At 50.3% G+C, this 15,189-nt stretch overlaps 1 protein-coding gene across 2 annotated transcripts in view; it reads right to left on the reverse strand.

Annotated features, from left to right (window-relative positions):
• Nucleotides 1-3,223: 3,223 nt before the first annotated feature.
• The window catches only part of plekhg5b (pleckstrin homology domain containing, family G (with RhoGef domain) member 5b), a gene marked incomplete at both ends in the record, with an annotated part of 47,868 nt that continues 35,902 nt past the window's right edge, over nt 3,224-15,189 (reverse strand). The window contains 13 exons of one of the 2 annotated variants that reach the window (XM_084480042.1): nt 3,224-4,820; nt 4,933-6,030; nt 6,319-6,467; nt 6,870-6,985; nt 7,624-7,756; nt 7,896-8,015; nt 8,162-8,299; nt 8,543-8,692; nt 8,832-8,942; nt 9,365-9,565; nt 10,146-10,241; nt 11,179-11,352; nt 12,766-12,960. In XM_084480042.1, coding sequence (XP_084336168.1) covers nt 4,811-4,820; nt 4,933-6,030; nt 6,319-6,467; nt 6,870-6,985; nt 7,624-7,756; nt 7,896-8,015; nt 8,162-8,299; nt 8,543-8,692; nt 8,832-8,942; nt 9,365-9,565; nt 10,146-10,241; nt 11,179-11,352; nt 12,766-12,960 — 2,691 coding nt within the window. Of the gene's footprint in view, nt 4,821-4,928; nt 6,031-6,318; nt 6,468-6,869; nt 6,986-7,623; nt 7,757-7,895; nt 8,016-8,161; nt 8,300-8,542; nt 8,693-8,831; nt 8,943-9,364; nt 9,566-10,145; nt 10,242-11,178; nt 11,353-12,765; nt 12,961-15,189 lie in introns of those variants that run through there. The other variant, XM_084480041.1, reaches the window with a different exon arrangement.

A 15,189-nucleotide genomic window follows, 5' to 3' on the forward strand; every position in this document is an offset into this window, starting at 1 on the left:
TATGTCCAGCTTTACTCCACCCATGTACTGTAGCAGAAGGACCCCCGCTGGTTCCCTTAACCCTTTCGTCTCCGGTGGGAGACACCGCCTCCTCACTCTCAGATCACACTCAATTGTTGAACACATTGAATTAACTGATCAACTCATATTCATGGTGAATGGAGATAACAAGACATCGCCGACAAGAAATGCCTATTTTATCGTATATTTGGTTAAGTGTAGCAGTAGGCTATACTGTTAATAAGTGACCAGAATAATCGACAGGACTCCTAAACCTCTGGATAAAACCAGAGGGCTGCCTGCTTTGTCACAGGCTGCCTCCATCGCCCACTGTCAGATGAATTGTGTCAAAGGGTTGTGAATATTAAATGTGTTCGAATTACATTTTAATCCCTCTACATTGCATTAGCAGATAGGCCATAACCTCTCTCCGGATGAACGCCCCTTTCCATTTAATTAAGATGTCTGCAGGTAATTTCAATTGATGTTTTCCCTAGCCCTAAAAAAACAATATTGAAATAACAGTAAGCTTCTTATCAACTGATACAATTATTGAGGTGAGGATTTTATTTGCCACGTGAAAAATGGGACCTTATTCTCTCACCATTTATGAAACAACACTTTCCGGAGGATTTGATCCCCTAAACATATGTCTAGCTTATGTGGTATGAATCTATGTCAGACAGCAGCTGGTAATACATTTACCCCATAGTGGTGCTACCGGTACAGAGCATATGTAACTCAATAGAATACATGTGAATTCTAGGGAACTTTATGGACATTCAGTATTTGGTGTGTGCAATGTCGGTGTATGTTTATATGAAATAATTGACATGTCTACACCTTATAGAATATGTAGAATCCAGGCACAACACACAAATGCATGCACACAAATATGCACACACGTTTGCACACACATAGGCCTTCACCAAAATTGAACATTTGTTGAATTTCCATTGTGCACATCATGTGTTTTCGCCTATATCTGCGAAAAAGCCATGCATCCACTATTGTACGACTTGGTTGTGAACCACACACCACCACCACCACTGTCCCCCAACAGAAAGTTGGCATCACTTGTTATGCCACACTTGGACTAAAGCAGCTCTTAGTATTAACATGACAACACAATCACTTAATAAACTGTATAAACACAAACTTAGCAACCAAGACACTCTTATCTCAAGATGCAAGGAGGATGATCCCACAATGCCACACACACACACACACACACACACACACACACACACACACACACACACACACACACACACACACACACACACACACACACACACACACACACACACACACACACACACACACACACTACTAACTCCTAGCTTGGTGGTCATGTTTGGTGCACAGGCGTCAACGGGAGCCCACAGGGGCCAGATGTTCACTGAGGGCCCCTGAGCAGCATGGCATATGAGGGTCAGCAGCAGGATAAAGGCCTATGAAGGTCAACAGGACCGGCCCGCTAAAGCCCACCTCATGCCTGGTACTGATGGAGGGCAGCTGTTCACAGGGGATATCCAGTCCATATGGCTGCTGCTTGTCCCTGGGCCTTTTCACAGCAACGGCCCTTGTAAACAAGCTGTAGTCCCCATGTTCTCTGCCCTTTTTTTCCCTCCTCCCCACTCCTGTTAAACATGCCCCAAATCCAATCAACCGCGCCCCTCTGAAGGGGATGATGTTGATTAATGGGAATGTGTATGTGTGGTAGTAGTAGCGGCCCATAAGCCCCCCCCCCTCTGAGATTACACCCAGGCAACCCACCGGCCCGGCAGCCAGCCTGCCATCCAGCCTGTTGGTGGCCCACCATGCAGGGGGGCACCAGGAAGTGGGCGCAGCTTAGGGCAGGGGATTGTTTTAGACAGACAATGGTGTCTACCTGGTTTTAATCCCTGCTCCAAGAGTACAGAGGATTGGCATTGGAGTTTTAATAAACCAAAGTGCTCCTTTAATCAGGATTTGCCAAAGTGCCCCTTTTGTGTTAATCTGACATTTTTGTTACAGGATGATTTTTGACATCTGTCATGTCGTGGATGTTGTTGGCTCTCCATCGCCCCCCAGATGCACAAAATCCTTGGTAGAAAGGGAAAGGTGGGGATGCAGAACTAGAACATACTCAAACAATGTCTAATGTTGAACATCAAACCGTTCAGTAGCAGTAATTCAGAGCAGCATCAGTAAGAACAACATCCCAATTCACAACAGAAGTCTGTCCACCAAAAAAGTATAAATCAGTTTTACAATGAAGGCAAGAATGTCATGCTGAACCCGGTGCAGTGCCAAAAGTAGTTGTACACCTGCTCTACCTTATCATATCATTTGTGCATGCATTAATATTTTGGCGTTCAGCCGGTTACCGCCCACCACAAGCTAATAGATCCAGAATGTTTAATTACTTCATGAAAAAAAAAAAAAAAATGAAAGCTGCATTTTAATAATGAAAGACCCGCCTATCAGCCATAGAACATCATAAAATAGTTTTAAAATGGAGGATTACAACTGTTAATCCAATGGGGGGCCAGATGTGAGAAGGGGAGGGGCCCGGTCGCGTCCAGTACCAGATTAAAAGGGGGGGGGGGGGTGAAATCCCAAAGGACCGCTTTTGCCTGTGGATTAGGGCCCGTGTGGCCTCAACATGCTGTAATCTGCAGATTAGCCGATATAATCACCTGTAAATACACCTTGGCCACGGCGCTGACTTGGGACATGAGGTGCCGTTCTTTGCCAGGGATGGACGGGGCACACCTGTGTAGGACACACACACACACACACACACACACACACACACACACACACACACACACACACACACACACACACACACACACACACACACACACACACACACACACACACACACACACACACACACACACACACAGGGGGAGGGAGGGAGGGAGGCATAGACCCACATGGTATTGCGCAGTGCACCGGTACTTTCCGAGAACCACCCCCACAGCAAAAAAGAAAATAACTTGATAGGACTTCCTTCTCCACACAACAGTTCAATTGCGTCCACACCAACCCAGTATTCATAACGCATTAATCCACGCTCTGCCGACAAGCGTGTTCTTTTGACATTTGTTTTGGCTGTATGAAAATGACCTGTGGGAACCCAAACCACAAGCTCCCTGAAACCCGCTCCATTACAACGGATTAAAAACATTCAAACAAGGATTACCACATACATATTTTTAGCATTTTTTGTTTTATTTTGTAAGACACTTAAAGAGACATTCCTGAAAGGGGCCACACATCATTTTGGTTCATAGCAGTACATGAACGCCTGACGAGAAAGACGAGACAACAATTATTAAGACTACACAGACAAAAACAAAAATCCTTATGGAAAACTATATATAACTATATCTATATAGATATAGATCTACATCTATATAAAGACATAGGAATAGATATATAGATAGCGCAGGCATAATAAATATTACAATATTTCAAAGACAAACTAAAAGTAAACAAAGTTAACCTATTTGGTTGGGGAAACCTTTGGAAACAGGTTGTAGAAGCCAAACATCAGTGTGTGAGAATGTTAATTCATGGGGGTGGACTAATGTCTGCAGAACACTGATCCCCTCTTCTTCCAGGGCAATATAGTAGAAACAACCATTAAGCCTATGGTTCATTTTCATCCCTGTGCTTAATACAAAACCAACTCGGCATCAGTTCATCGTCAAACTCCAGTAACTCAACCCGATAACTGGACCCACATGACATGGACAGATATCTGGTGGGCTGTGACCGTTGTTCTCTTGCGTTGGCTTCTACTGGCTACCAAGTCTGCCTCCAAATCTTTTTGGGCATGCTAGCAAATAATTCACAGATGCAAAATACATTTGGTTCAGTCAGGAATAATGGACTGTGTCTTTCACTCGCTGACACAAACGCACATCCATGCATCCATGCACGCACACACACGCTCATGCGTGTGCACACACTTGCACACACACGCTCATGCACTCTCTCGCACGCACACGCGCACACACACACACACAGACACAAAACGGCAAACAATTTGATTGAAATTCATCGTGTCACTGTAAATATAATTTCACCCCTTAGTGATTCTTCTACCTAACAAAGATAATTGTGCAATATTAATTTATTCTCTCTTTTCTCAAAGTGACCGAGGAGCAGTATAAATACTAAAACGATTGGTGGTGCCATTCGGTACTTTGGTACTGTCGGAGCTGCGTGGCCCTTTCCCTGTGACTTGTGTGAAAGGTATGTGGACTGGGAGCTTTGGCTGTCCGTCCAGCCCGTGCTCCACGTACCCCTGCCCAGGCTCTGGTTTGGAGCCGGATGAGGCAGAGAGACCATGGCTTCTTCGTCTCAAGGCTCTCTCTCTCTCCCTCTCTCACTCACTCACTCATGCGTCCCCTGTCCAACTCGCACGGTGGGGCCTGCAGCACCTTCATGTCTTGTATGCAACCCCCGGTCCCAGTTCAACATCAAGGATCCAGCCCCTTAAATGCTACTTATCAAACAAAGTGCAAAGCAGTTAAATGTCTCACTCTCCTCTCCCCCTCTGTGCCAATATAGAAACAATAGGAAACCAATGCAACTGGAGAAAGAAAAAGAGGGGATTTGTTATTGTCCCAATGCAAAGTAAACGGTAAGGAGAGTCCCCGCAGATTATCCACGGTCACACTGGAAGGGAGAGGGCAGCGAGAGAGAGTGCATTTGTGTCAATAGGAATTTCAGTCCAGCCACATAAGACTCAAAAAACAAGTGTTTGTTCCTTATTCATGGCCCGCGGGAGGCTGATCCGCCACAGTGGTTATACCTCCCTAGGAAAATGAAAAAGACACGAGTTAGGTCAGTTCCAAGTAACACACAACCATTAATAACAGTGATTTGCAAAGGAACGGAGCAGAAGGAAATGCAGGAAATGCAACTCACGACGCAGTGAGGGTGGAGTTCAGGACCAGGGTGGTGCGTATCCGGTACAGCTGCGCCACCGTCAGCTTCTTGTGCTGCGGGCCTGACGACTTCCTGTTTTTCGCCGAGGCCTCTCCCGCACCGTCGACCGCCACCGGCGGCCCCCGCCTACCCTCCGGCGAGGCGGGGGCCTGCGTCGTCGCCGCCGCGTCTCCCGAGCGCTCGTCCGGCCGGCCCGCCTGCACCGCCGCCGCCCCCCTCCGGGCCTCCGCTCGCCTCAGGGTGGCGCCCAGCTTCTCGGCGGGTGGACACGCGTCTTCTGACGGCACCGGCTCGGCCCGGAGCAGGAGCTCGATGCCGTTGTGGTGGCCCAGCTCCGTCAGGCTCTGGCTGTGCACCATCAACGGCGATGGACCGTCGCTGGCCGACTTGCTGCGTTCCGATTGGCTGCTGAGGGCGCAGCGGGATTTGGCGGGCTCCACCTCGCCACCGCCGCCGCCGCCGCCATGGAAGCGCTGCAGGAGGTTGTCCTCCGAGCGGGAGACGGTGAGCGCGGCCGGGCGCTGCAGGCAGCGGAGGCGGGGCAGGACGTGAGGCCGACGCCGCGGTTTAGAGGCCTGGACCACGGAGAGCTGGGAGCCCAGCGAAGTCGAATCCTCCTCCTCCTCCTCCTCTTCCTCCTCCTCCTCTTCCTCGTGCTGCGGCTCCTCCTCTACCTCCGTTTTAAACTGCTCCCCTTCCTCCTCCTGCAGTCCCCGATGCTCTCCTTCCGGGACGTCCCGCCGTTCCCCTCCCTCGTCCTCCTCTGTGTCCTCGCCCTCGCTGGGGGCCCGTGTCCGGGCCCCCAGCTCCTTCAGGAGGGACTCCGGGGAGAGGGTACCGTAGGCGCTGTCCATGGAGTGGGAGCGGCACTGGGGGTCGGGCGCCGCCCCGTCGGCCCCCAGGCCCTGGTCCCGGTGGAGGTCTTGGGGGAGGCTGCCGTGGAACCGGTGGTGGCTCGCGGGCTCGGGGGCCGGCAGAGGACTGCTGGGGCCGCCCAGGGCCGCGGTGGGGGCAGGGGGCCCGACCAGCTCGTCGATGTCCATCACCGACAGGGTTTCCGTCGAGCCGTCCGATTGGCTGAAAGAGGACGAGGGTCTGTGAGTTCAATAGACTAGGGCTTTACGCACATTCATGTGGGTCAATCAGTAAAGGTTCAAAGACGTCACAGCTTAAATATGTACAATTAATATTTTTAGGAGAAAATGTATTGGACCCAGACACTGAAATTGTTCCCAATATAATCCCAAAACAAATAGCAACCTACAGAGACGCAATTCAATTATATAAATAGGTCATGGCTGCGCGCGTGTGTGCGTGCGTGCGTGCGTGCGTGCGTGCGTGCGTGCGTGCGTGCGTGCGTGTTACCTGGTGCTCAGCTGTTCCGTGTGTCTGAGCGAGGGGGAGCTGGTGGGGGAGTTGCTGCTGGCATCTTCCTCCTCCTCCGCCCCCGGACCCACCGGGGGGCAGCTCTGCAGCCGCAGCAGCTCTGCAGTGCGGAGCTTCTGGAGCTGGTTCTACAGAGAGTCAACCGGACCAGGACACATCAGTACACACACACACACACACACATGCAGTGAACCACACTCCCGTGGTAACTCTCAGAGTAGCGTCATGGACCCAGAGGGGCATCATAGCAGCATTATGTATTCTAACTTATAAAGATCACTATCATCATAGTGATCCTCAAAATTCAGAAAGAATATTTAAAATGCAAAACTCGGATGATCTGATGTGAGAACTCTGTCCATGAGTCCATTATTATTATTATTATTAAGTATTTTATTTATGTTTACTACTACAACAACAACACAATAAAACAATAACATAATAAAATAATAAGTGTATTACTGTATTAACAAATAGACTAACATCAGATAATGGATACATAGACGCCAAATGAAGATATTTCCTTTTACCTGGACATTGCAGATGGCATCCACCCAGCTTCGCCCCTGGGTGGCACTGTTGGCTTGGAACGTGTAGGCAGCCACGGCGCTCTTGAACTCATTGAGGTAGATGAGGATGAACGAACCTGCAGGAGAAAATTAAGGAAACATGAGTCAATGCTGTTGACAGGAGAAACATGAGTCAATGCTGTTGACAGGAGGAGGAAATGACACCATTGGATCTATATATAGTACCCTGCATGTAGACTCAGTTCCCTGTGGGTCCAAAGTGGCTTTCTTTTCTGATTGCCAAGTCAAAAGGGAATATGTGTAAAAGGTGGGGAGCAGGTTTACAAAGTGCGAGTAGTTTTACAGCCGCAAGAACAAACAATGAACCAAGTCCATGTTGAGTTCTCTACCTGACATTTGGCTTCCTACACATTTGGTTATATATCAATGAAAGACTGAAATAAATACAAACCAATACTAAACCAATAGGAGTAAAAGATGCAAGACAATAAGATAAAAGTATGGACGATGAAGGATTACTGAACAAAGTAAAGAAATGTCAGCAAATACAAGACTTTCACAAAACTATAGTTTAAGTACAATGATCTGACGGGATCTAATAAGCTCTTTTGTGTTGGGCCATTTCTGTGTGTGTGTGTGTGTGTGTGTGTGTGTGTGTGTGTGTGTGTGTGTGTGTGTGTGTGTGTGTGTGTGTGTGTGTGTGTGTGTGTGTGTGTGTGTGTGTGTGTGAGTGTGATGCAGCAGAGGGCCTCACCGGGGTCTTTGAGCTCTTTGCAGACTATGTTGTGCACGAGGAGCGGCTGACGGATGACCTTCACCTTCTCCACCCGCTTCACGCTCTTGGTGATGAGCAGCAGGTCGGTGAACAGGAAGCAGTACACCTCCATCTGCAGAACGGGACAAAGCCACCACCTTAGAACCCCCCCGAATTCAAACCGGCTCTCTTAACGCTGCTCTATAAAAACACAGCTCTGTAAATGCAGCTCTACAAAGAGAGCTGTTAAGGAGGACATTTGTTATTCCTACCCGGCTGTCTTTCCCCTCCTTCATTCTCAGCGCGCCCTCTAGGTGGAGCTGGCGCGTCTCGTCTGGCGTTATACCCCTCATGGGCGCCATCAGGTCAAAGTGGTTGAAGTCTTTCAGGATCTACGGCGGGAGGAATTTCCAGAGGTTCAATACAATGTTCACATTTAAACACGCAAAGAGAGATAAAAACTGAAAACAAATCGTTTCAGACTTAATGCACTTGAGAGGAGAGGGCGATGAAAGTGGATCATAGAACACATTCTGACCTTCTCCACCTCCTCGCTGCTGCCCTCCACGGCCTCGTAGGACTCGATGCGGGCCGACATGGTGGCCAGCTTCTGCTTGTCCTGCCGCTGGCGCATCTGGGAGTCCACGCTGTTGATGAAGCACTCCACCGAGACCACCTTCAAGAGGAAACGCAACCGTTCATTTGGGCTCAAGTTACACTCAACAAAATCCTCTGTTCAAAACGACTTCATCTCAGACACAGGGCATGTCGCTCTCGGATGCCCACGCAAGGTAAGCTCTGATTCCCAGCAGGGCGTCACACACCCTACCCACTAGTCATGCCCCGATCCAGTATTATTCTGTTTAACCAGTGACATGGGAGTAAACCCCCAGCAGGGGCCGTGGGGTGTGCAGCTCACCATGCTGCTGACCAGGTCGCGGGCGGCCGAGTCGTCCGTCTTCTTCAGGACGCTCTTCAGCAGCAGGGGGTACTTGGTCAGCCTCTGGTGAGGCTTGGCCAGCATGTCCGCCAGCTTCAGCCGGTTACACTGCTTGTGGGTCTCGGCCCACTGGAGAGAGGACAGACACACACAGTCAAGATGGATACTGAGCCAGAGTGAACACAAACTGCAGTCAAAAACCCCAGACAGACAGACAGACACAGAGAGACAGAGAGAGACCGAGAGAGAGTGAGTGTGAGGGACTGACCGTGACGTAGGTCCTGAAGAGCTCGTTGTCTCGGTGCAGCGTGCGCATGTACTCCATGCTGGCCTCCTCCTCCATGCAGTACCGGATGTAGGGCTGGAACCTGGAGCCAAACTGGACAAAAGAAACACCAGGCGATAAATACCGTTGTTAGGCTTCCCTACTGATAATGATACTGTTGTGAGGGTTAGGGTTCTCTACTGATAATAATACGGTTGTCTCTGATGATTTCAACATGCCAGAAGAGAGATGATGAGATGATGATGACTGAGTTCATCAGATGACGCCGTTGAGTCGCCAGAAATACAACGGCGCAAGACTGTGATGTTTAATTCATTTGGCATAACAAATTATGCTACATAATTTAAATCACATCCAATATTCAACAGATTTGCAGGACAGCATTGTAGGGTTTGTCAGTAAATGTGTGTTAAACAAGTCTTCTCCATCCTCCATCTCTGTGAGGATGAACAACCAACGCCTCCGTGTACAGAAACGCTGGACGGCGGTCATGTCAGGGCCCAGGCTCCACTCACCGTGGTGAAGCCATGGTGGAGGGCGGCGGGGTCCAGCAGGGCCCGGGCCTGCCGCGCCTGCTCCAGGGCGGGCAGCATCACCTGGCTCCACAGGGCCGTGTGCAGACGCACCAGGTCCTGGATGTTGCTGAACATCTTGGTGGGGTCCACCTCCGTCAGCAGGCCGCTCTCCTGCAGGTTGAGGAGGCCGCTCAGGAACAGCTGCCCGGGCGGGAGAGAGACATAGAGGTAGAGAGAGAGGTAGACAGAGACAGAGAGAGAGAGAGAGAGAGAGAGAGAGAGAGAGAGAGAGAGAGAGAAAATCAATATGAATAAGAGTGCAGCACAAAAACAAAGATCACCATGTACAAAGACCAGATCCAACAGGAGTTTATTAGGATCTGGACGGTTCAGTAATGTCTGGGCCGCTCAGTAGGGTCTGGAGAGTTCAGTAGGTTCAGGACAGTTCAGTAGGGCTACAGCTAACGTGGTAATGATCTCATTCTTCCCGACCGGCACAGACGCAATCCTGCCAGGAATCCCAGGTCATCGAAAGTTCCCGAACGTTGGAAAAATCGAACCTTTCCATTTGAAACCTTGACTGCTAGTGTGGGGATGGGGGGAGGGGGGGCTCACGGCCAGGTGAGTCAGTCAGCGAGGTAGTGCGGCGTGACTCATGGGCGGAGAATCACGCATCGACATGCAACCTGCACCTCGGCCTGGCCTTCTACGGTTCTCTCTCTCTCTCTCTCTCTCTCTCGAGCGCGTGCAGACACGGTCCTGCGGCCAACCCCTGACTTACATCGGTGATGACTCTGAGCTTCTTGATGTACGTGGCCTCAGTCTGGAGCAGCTCCCAGATCGCCTCCTGCTGGTGGAACTGACGCCTGGTCAGCACCTGCAGACACACACACACACACACACACACACACACACACACACACACACACACACACACACACACACACACACACACACACACACACACACACACACACACACACACACACACACACACACACACACACACACACACGACAATAAGTTACACATGTGCATCGCATCATAAAACCAGACAGTGATGCATGTGCCTTATCAAAGCAGGCTCTATATAACATACTGTGTGGTTTACAGCCAGGGGTTGTGAACACGTTGTGGACCAATATTAGCACAAGCTGATAAACAGACTCAATAGCAGGACAATGGCCACTCAGGATCACACTAATCAGAGGGACAGCTTGCAGGAAACACATGATCCTCAATGCCATAGTACAGCAACACACACACCAGAGAATTGGCATAAATTCTGCCACTGACATGAGCTAGCTAGCTAGCACACGCACACACACACACACACACACACACACACACACACACACACACACACACACACACACACACACACACACACACACACACACACAGAGTCTTTGTTCCAGAGCAGACAAGACGCATCACAGACAAAGTAAATCTATAACAGTTGCCATAAACGGTCTATCAGCCTCAGCGCTGGGACTCTTGGGTCATACGGGACGTCATAAACAATCAAAAGACCAGGCAGGTCAACCGGGAGTCAAGGTTTCATTTAAGAGAAAGTCGAATCTCGTATTTTGATGACATCCACACTCCTGAGCTACTGCTTCCCTTCAGAGGGGACTTACAGCATGAGAGACAGGACTCCTTCATGTACTTAATGAGATCCAGACTCCAATCGCACAGCAACATGTGAGCATGTGGTGTGCATGCGCATTCATGTGTGTCTGTGTGTGTGTCTCTGTGTGTGTGTGTGTTTGTCTGTCTGTCTGTCTGTCTGTCTGTCTGTCTGTCTGATCTACCTCAGGGCTGTCCAGCAGGGTCTGCCAGCTGTCCTCCAGGGCCAGGTTGGTCTCCTCATCCTCGTCCTCCCCCCAGGCGTCCTGGTGGAAGGCGAGCTGCCGCGGCACCTTGGGCAGGCCGAACAGCATGTAGGAGTGGAGCTTGTTCTGGAGCTGCTCCCCGCGGTCCAGCTCCTAACGTGGGGGGAGGGGGGGGAGAGGGGTGAGGAGAGGGGTGAGGAGAGGGGAAGAGAAGGACGAAAAGGAAAGGGAGAGGAAGAAAGTGAGTGAGAGGGAAAGAAGGAGAGGACAAAGGAGAGAAGGAGAGAAATAAAGAAAGAAGGAGGGAAGAGAAAGGAGAAAGGAGAAAAAGAAGGATACATAAGTAAAGGGATGAAGAGATAGAACATGTTTTCAATGAATAAATTGAGAGAGAAAATGTGAGAAACAAGGGAAAAAAGAAAAAAGCGATCAGAGGGAAATTAGTTGATTATTACGCTACATGGCCAACGTTCAACTCCACAGAAGCGGGGGAGGGGAGGGGGGGTGGGGGGCGCCGTTCAGCTGAATTAGAGCCAATTAGAAACTCGACAGCATGACAGCCAGAAGAAGACTCCCTATTCTTACAGTGGGAGGCACGGCATTGTTCCCTTTCAAACTGTAGGTGAGGACACGCGCGTTAGCATATCCCCTCTGCTCGCGGGCGCCAGGCCCTGAATACACTCAACCTCTCTGTGCCCTGCTGTCGGCCCGCTCTTATGTAGTTATGAAAATGAGCTCTGTGGGTTGAGACCTCAGAACAATGGAGGGCAGAGGGAGAAGGGGGGGTGGGGGCGGGGGTGCTCAGGTTGTCAGGGGTGATGCCTGAGGACCATGACAGATCTGGATCATCGCCCGGGATTAAACCGAAACTATGATGTCATCTTGGGCCAAGTGTTTAAAGACGAGTTTGTCTTTCTTTAAAAGGCGATGGTGTGATTGGAGCAGGGCCGTTGTGGCGGGGAGGGGGGGTGAAGGGGTTAGAGGTGCCGGGCAGGGTGAGGGGAGATGAACTGCTCCCTGACAGGTGACTGACAGATACGCTCAGTGTCACACATCTGCTACTGTGCAGGATGTGACCTCAGGCATTGCAAAGACAATAGGAGTGTGTGTGGGCGTGTGTGCGTCTTCCTGTGTCACCGGCCCTTTGTATGTCATGTTTGTGTGTGTGTGTGTTGTTATTTAGTGTTTTTTTATTCAAATGCTAGTTTTTTTAATGCATTAACTGACAGATTACAACAGGCTACAGGGACACAATCAAATGAACATCAATGTGGAGTTTGTGGTTAAGAGTGTGCAGGGGAAGCCTCCCCCCACACACACACTTCAACCGCTGCCTGCCTCTAATGGCCATTTGGTTGGTTTGTATACTACAAATACTGGATAATATTTGTACACCACCACCACCACCACCATGTACAATGTTCCTAATGCTTCAAAACAGTATAAATTCCCTGCCATTACATACACACGCCCTTAGGCGGACACCTTCATTCAACAATACCATGCATGGGGCATGGGAATCGGACCCCCTAACCCTTTCCGAGCGGCGTTCTTCTCGGTCCGTACCTTGCCGAAGGCGCCGGCCCCGGCGGCCGAGCTGAAGAAGCCGCTGAAGCGGCTGGCGGCGCGGTTCTTCCAGTTGTCAGGCCCCGCCCCCATGCCGGGCATCGGCGTGCCCATCTGGCTCAGGGAGTCCGGAGACGGGATGTTGGAGTCTCCCAGGAACTCGGTCATGTTCTTCCTCCGTCGGGCCTGATGACCCTGCATGGACGGCACGGGGGGGGGGGGGTTAACGCGTGTCCCCTCACAAACAAAGAGACGGAGAAAGGAAAGCGAAAGAGGACAGCGAGGTGGTGATGCGAGCGAAGGGCTCCGCGCGATGACGTCAACCGCCTTCCACAGAGACGATGAGGGAAGTGTGCACAGACGGGATCAACAGGAAACCGACATGGGACGAGTGGGGGGGGGGGGGGGGGGATTCTACGAGGAGATGACATCAGCAGGACCGTTAAAGGCTCTGGACGGACGGTCTTTCCACTGCAGGAAGGAAAGAAGGAATGCCCGCTTCCTATCTTAGGGAACACCCGTTACATCACAACAAGAAACTCCCCAGAGAGCAAGAGAGAGAGAGCGAGAGAGCGAGAGAGAGACAGACTGAGCGACAGAGGCAGAGACAGACAGACATATATACACAGACGCAGGGTTGGCCCTAAGGAGGGCCAGGGGTCTGCGCATTGTGCGGTCGCCTCCATTGTTACCCTGTCAGTACGGCATCACACCCTCCCCTACACACACACTCTTACTTTAGGAGCGGTGGCAAAGCAAACAAGCGGTTGGTGTGGCGGTATCTGAGGAAGCAGTTGTTGTGGTTTGCCGACGTGGTGCGTGTCAGTGCTGAAGAATGTTCTGCTCAGGAGACCCAGGCCGATCTACCCCACAGAAGTCGACGGGCTAATTAAGATTCAAAGTGCCCTCCCCGATGCAATCTGTGTAAGATGTTATTGTGAACACGAGCGTCCCATGCAACCGCCCAGAGTTGACCTTTTGTTTGGTTTGAAGAAGGCAGTTGTACGTGAGTTGTACGTGATGTGCTGCTACTTTGATATTTGCTGAAGTAGCTCAAAGTTACCATTCAGTGTGATGCTTTCAATTACAACAACAACTATTTTGTTTTAAAAAGGAGCGGACATGATGAAAACTCAGGGGAAAGAGGCATCCCCTAAGTTTTCATTTCCAGAGTATTCGGAGTTCCATATTTAGATGTGTTGGTCCGCAGAAATTATCTAATATTATCGGGGGGTTTTCTGTGGAAACTCGACTGAGGTCACAGGTGTGAGGAAACACGCAGACTCTGCTTGGCTTCCCAGCGGAGCCGGTGCGGCTGAGAACTCAACACTGGACAGGGAAGTAGAGGAATTACTGTTGGCCAATTACACAGCCACGCTCATGTATTCTCACTGCCCTGTACTGTAGAGCCCGTGGCCACTGGTTTTCCATCATGCGTTTACCTGACCTGCTTCCAGGACTTGCCCCTTTAGGATAAATACAGTTTTTATTGCCAAGTATTGCTTTATGGCCTATAGCAGTCTAAGCTAAATCTAAGAAAAAAAAAAATAAAAATTGCATTTCAAATAAAAATAATATGTTTTGTTAGTCATTGAGAAGACAACAAAGATGAATAAAGTTGGATAAAAAGATAGATAGAAACTTTGCACAAAAATGATACAATGAAAAGGAAAGGCACCCTTGTTCATTCCCTAACTTAATTAGATCACACAAGAATAGATCAGCCATCATGCTACTCACCAATGAAGCTAGACGCATCTCCAAAGCAACAAACACCATCCTAATCCTTCACGCGGACCCAGAGAGCGCAGCCCGTGAGGCAGCCAGCTGCCGGCTCCGCTCAGAATCGTCCCGCACCGGCCTCACCACTGCTGGGGTCACGGTGTGGACACCAACACCCAACCCGTGGAGGAGAGTCGTAACCACAAACAGCCAGAGGCTAGACTTCCATTCAAAAGGGTCTCCTAACACCGAGCTCTCCTACTGTCCCACCGACTGGCGTCCCCGGCTGGGTTTCTGTCGATACTCTTGATCCTGGGTTTTCTCTCTCTTTTTTTGGGGGACACGATGGCCATGGATTACGTCCTCCCAGTTCAAACAGCCTGCATTGCACACCGACACTGGCTCGATGTCATAGCAACCTGGAGGAGCCGGGCCTCATTGTGTCGGGACAGGAAAACGGAGGTGGGGTCACACTTAGTAGTAGGGAGGGAGAGAGGGGGAAGAAAAAAGAAAAAGCGCGGCTGATTTACATAAAAGGAGGCGGAGTTGTTGAGCGACAGCTTGGTTGGAGGGGGGGGGGGGGGGGCACACACATCCTGGTGCTGTGGAGATCCCCTTGCCATTTCCTATTCTCTTGTCCGTCGTCCAGCTTATGATTTCTTACCAAAGCACTGCCCCCCCCCCCCTGCTCATTGCAATTAC

The sequence above is a fragment of the Micromesistius poutassou genome, assembly GCF_964030765.1.
Source record: "Micromesistius poutassou genome assembly, chromosome: 15".
NCBI lineage: Eukaryota > Metazoa > Chordata > Actinopteri > Gadiformes > Gadidae > Micromesistius > Micromesistius poutassou.